The following is a 4684-nucleotide window of genomic DNA, read 5'->3' on the forward strand; positions in this document are numbered from 1 at the left end:
AATTTAGCTTAAACTTTCAATTCTACCCTTAATAAGAAGCTTTAATAACAACACAAATACTCTGAGCCCTTTTAACTTGTTTAGGACCATAATTTTAAACTTTGTGCTCAGTCAAATATATTCATATAAATTGAAACGGAGGGAGTAATATTCATTAAACACAACCACATATTTGTAACAATATCGTTTGTTTGATGTTAAAAATTTTTGATTCACTAATCTCTTTTATCCACATTATTACCAACCTCAAGGTGAAACTCAATGCCAAGAGTTAAGCAGCCACATAAATTTAGTGTAGCTCCATTATCAAGGAAAAGTTAATCTAGGACCATCAATGTTCAAACTTAAAGCTCACACTTTAATTAGACTTCATTGTCCACATGTCACTAGTTTTCTCTGGGTAACAACTTTAATCCAAAGTTTCCCAATTCCAAATGCCAAAAAGGAAAAAAAGTTAAGTAGTTTAATAAGTTTTCACTTGTAGCCAAAGTCTCCAATTCCAAATGTACAATAGTGATAGAACACTAATAACAAAAAATATTTAAAGAAAGTAACCCTTGACCCTCCATTACCTCTATACTTTAATATTCCACCAAACAATGACAACTATTGAGCCCACCCCCTACCCCTCCACATTGCCCCTCTTTACTACCAAAGCCAAAGCCACCCACAAACTCACTCCATCCCCCACACAATAAACATTGTGTTAAGACCGACAATTCTCCAATAGCTAACACCATATAGAAAAGAAGAAGAACAAAACACAAAGCACATTCAAGAAAACTGAAGAAGTTTCAGCTTCAGTTTTAGTCTTGTTCAAGTGCCATGGATTCCAAGATCTATGGCTTCTTGTTTACTTTGATTCTCTTCTTCTCCATTACAGGTGCTGCATTGCAAGAAAGCCCATCTGCCAAACATCAAATGTCAGCACCTCAGATCAACTCAAACTCAGTTCTTGTAGCCCTTTTGGATTCCCACTACACTGAACTCTCTGAGCTAGTAGAAAAAGCCCTCTTGCTTCAAACCTTAGAAGAAGCCGTCACCAAACACAATATCACCATTTTCGCACCCAAAAACGAAGCTCTTGAACGCGATTTAGATCCCGAGTTCAAACGTTTCTTGCTTGAACCTGGGAATCTCAAATCCCTTCAAAAGCTTCTCCTCTTTCACATGATTCCCACTCGCATTCAGTCCCTCCATTGGCCTAAAACTGAGCTCAAACCCCGCCATCACTCCACTCTCTGCCCCGGAGACGAGCGTATCTCTGTTTTAAGAAAATCTGGAGATAGAATGGTAAGCATGGCGAAAGTTATTCGTGCAGATGATATTATCAAACCGGACGGAATAATCCATGGGATAGAACGCGTCTTGATACCCAAATCAGTGCAACAAGATTTCAATACGAGAAGAAGCCTTCGTTCAATTTCAGCTGTATTACCAGAAGGAGCACCAGAAGTGGACCCAAGAACAAACAGATTGAAAAAAAAGCCAACAATCCCAGTACCCGCTGGAGCACCACCGGTATTACCCATTTACTCAGCCATGGCACCAGGCCCATCACTAGCTCCAGCACCAGCTCCAGGACCAGGTGGACCCCACCACCACTTCGACGGTGAAAGCCAAGTAAAAGATTTCATCCAAACTCTATTGCATTACGGTGGTTACAATGAATTAGCCGACATTCTCGTAAATCTCACTTCCTTAGCTACGGAAATGGGGAGATTAGTGTCCGAAGGGTACGTTTTAACTGTTTTAGCACCTAACGATGAAGCGATGGCGAAATTAACGACGGATCAGCTGTCCGAACCGGGTGCGCCGGAGCAGATAATGTATTATCATTTGATACCGGAGTATCAAACGGAGGAAAGTATGTATAATGCCGTGAGGAGATTTGGGAAAGTGAAGTATGATACTTTAAGATTGCCACATAAAGTTGTTGCTGAAGAAGCTGACGGTTCTGTGAAATTTGGGGATGCTGAAGGGTCGGCGTATTTGTTCGACCCGGATATTTACACCGACGGCAGGATTTCCGTTCAGGGGATTGACGGAGTTTTGTTTCCGGTTGAGGAAATTAAGGCTGCTCCTGTAGCTGCTCCTGTTGCTAAAGTTGTTGCCAAACCAAGAAGAGGTAATTGATTTCTCATTTTCTAATCCATTTTAATTTTGTCATATTTTAATTTTTTGGGAGTTTTGTTTTTTATTACTACTTGAATTAGTATTCATTTGATTGGCTAGGTAAACTGATATCTAATTATGCAAGAAAAATTGAAACAGAGCTGAGTGGTGTTCTTGAGTGTGTTGATGATGTTACTAGATTCTTGAAAATGGGTGAAAATAGAGGATTATGTTAGTTCCTTTGTTTTAATTTAATTATGAAAACGATTTATTGATTAGGTATTTTCAAATTCTCCACAAAAAATTGAAACATCAACTGGTGGGTATTTTTTTAAAATTTGTTAATGGACTTGTGATTCTTGAAATTGGATGAAAATAAGGTTTAAATTGGTAAAGTATTTTTGAAGGGGGGTTATTTTGATGTAAAAATTTGGGTCTTTTTTAGAAGTGATTGTGATTTAGAACACAAATTGGTGGTGGGTAGAAAGGGAATCATGGAATTATGGCTTTTTGTGATGCCAGTTGTTGCCAACCTTTTTCTGATGAATTGTTGCACTTAGCATCTACGCTATGTTGTATCCAACTTTTGGAAATGGACTGAAGATTATGCAAATTGACAATTCATCTTTTCTCATATAATAAATTTTCTTAAAATAAAGTGGTAGACTTGTTTGTTTCTTTTGCAAGTTTTTTTTGTATAAATTAGGCAGTGTCCGTGAGTTAAGAGTTCATTGTCATCATTTTCACTGATTGTTACTTTTGGACTAATTTCTTTTATTATAAGCCACAAATAGTTAGGTAATAGGCCTGCACGTTTTTTTGGAAAGTGACAAATTGTTTAAGTAATTAGTAGGTAAGAAATTTTGTCGGTGAGCCATAAGGAGAGAAAGAATTAGTTCTTTGCTTGATGAATAGATATCCTAAAACCATTTGATGGGGTTAGTTTTAGGTCAGGTACTTTTAGTAGTTGAATTATGAAACAGGAAAATAGTGTGAGAAGGTGAAGGGGAATTTTAGGCTTGGTCACACCAAATTATAAAGTACTAATAATAAAAGGCTATGATTGTTGCAAACAGTTAATCACCAAGCCAAGTTTTTGGACCTTAATCATCAAGCCAATTAGTATCATTTTTAAATAAATTTTAAAATCTCTGAGGGCCAGCCGGCAATCAGCTCAAGATTTGGTGAGACTCGTTCTTCTATCTTTTTTTCACTAAAGTACCATACTTCTACTTGCTGGGTTTAAACTCGTGACTAAACTCGTGACGTGAGTCTAATTCACCTACCATTATTACTACTCAACAAAAGTCTTGGGGCAATAAGCCAACTGTTTTAGTGTCAATGTATTATGTTATGGGCATTATGTTGGAATTCGATGGCATTACAGCTGTGTCTGTATGCACTGATTGTTCCAACTTGGTATGTTGAGTCCAGAGGTTCCAGCCTATCTGTTTGACTAATTTCATGCCCCCACCTGCTCTATATTTCACTTCCATTATAAGCTGTCATGATTTGTCATTTTGTTGTATCTTTTCTCTAAATTCATATGGTTGACATTATTTTCATTCCATATATTTCTCAACTACTTTTATATAATTATATTTTTATGTATCAATTTCATTTTCTCATATGAGTTGGCTAAAATTGTATTTGGTTTGCAGGAAAGTTGATGGAAGTAGCATGTAGTGTGCTGGGGTCATTCTGTTAATACAGTGAGGGACAGCTGAAGATAAAGAGTTGAAAAAGATGGTGAGTATGCTGCCTATGATGTGTATGAATTGTGATTCAGTTAGTCTACTAGACTAGAATTGGAGGAAGAGAAAAGAATAAAAGCTCCCAAAAAAATTCTGAATAAATGGGAGTTTTTTTTAGGAAGGCCTTGTTGATGATTACAAAAATATTAGGGAAGGAGGAAAGGAGAAATGCTTGCAAATGAAGTAAAATTCCAGAAAATCCATCTCCCACCACCCCCTTCCGAACCCCAAGGATGAGAAGGGATTTTTTTTTTTTTTTTTTTTTTGTTATAAATACTGTAAATTACATATCAATTTTTTATTTGTATTTAAGTTTGTTCCTACCGACACTTTTGTATGCAGAAATATACCCAAGGATAAAAAAAATCTGCAGGAACATCGTCTTTTTGTTCCTTTTTAGTCACGGGGTTGTGTGCCTTATTATTTCTTTTCACTATTTCACCACTGTGATTTGATACCTTAGCTTGTGAGTTTCATCACAAACTTTTTGCCATTCTTTTATTATTTTATTTAATGCGATTTGTATTTTAGTATATGGAATTTAACACCGTTTTGCCCTTTTTCACAAGAAATATAGTAATAGGCCTTGCGCGGTGACGGTGGGGATTGTTGAAAATGTTGGTTGGATGTACTATACATTTTTTTCCTTTCTTTTTGGGTAAAGACAACAAAAAGTTTGATGACCATGTTATTTCAAGGAAGGTGGTCACTGCTCACAAACCCCACTCTATCTGGCATTTACGAAAATTGTCTGGAGCTCCCTGTACTCTTGATTAATTTGAAGTTAAGGAATGGGCAATCGGTCTATGATAAAT

At 36.6% G+C, this 4684-nt stretch overlaps 1 protein-coding gene across 1 annotated transcript; it reads left to right on the plus strand.

The window, feature by feature from the left end:
• The first annotated feature begins 674 nt into the window (after nt 1-674).
• On the plus strand, nt 675-4272 carry LOC107823842 (fasciclin-like arabinogalactan protein 17). Its single transcript, XM_016650543.2, has 2 exons — nt 675-2128; nt 3777-4272. The coding sequence occupies exons 1-2, from the start codon at nt 826-828 to the stop codon at nt 3821-3823; spliced, it is 1350 nt and encodes a 449-aa protein (XP_016506029.2). The 5' UTR covers nt 675-825; the 3' UTR covers nt 3824-4272.
• Nucleotides 4273-4684: the final 412 nt, after the last annotated feature.

This window comes from Nicotiana tabacum, chromosome 22, assembly GCF_000715075.1.
Source record: "Nicotiana tabacum cultivar K326 chromosome 22, ASM71507v2, whole genome shotgun sequence".
Taxonomy (NCBI): domain Eukaryota; kingdom Viridiplantae; phylum Streptophyta; class Magnoliopsida; order Solanales; family Solanaceae; genus Nicotiana; species Nicotiana tabacum.

Bases quoted from the DNA above. Each gene is read 5' to 3' on its own strand.
- LOC107823842 (XM_016650543.2), top strand. From the start codon at position 826: ATGGATTCCAAGATCTATGGCTTCTTGTTTACTTTGATTCTCTTCTTC. The intron at 2,129-3,776 runs GTAATTGATTTC...TTTGGTTTGCAG, and splicing joins TGTTGCCAAACCAAGAAGAG to GAAAGTTGATGGAAGTAGCA.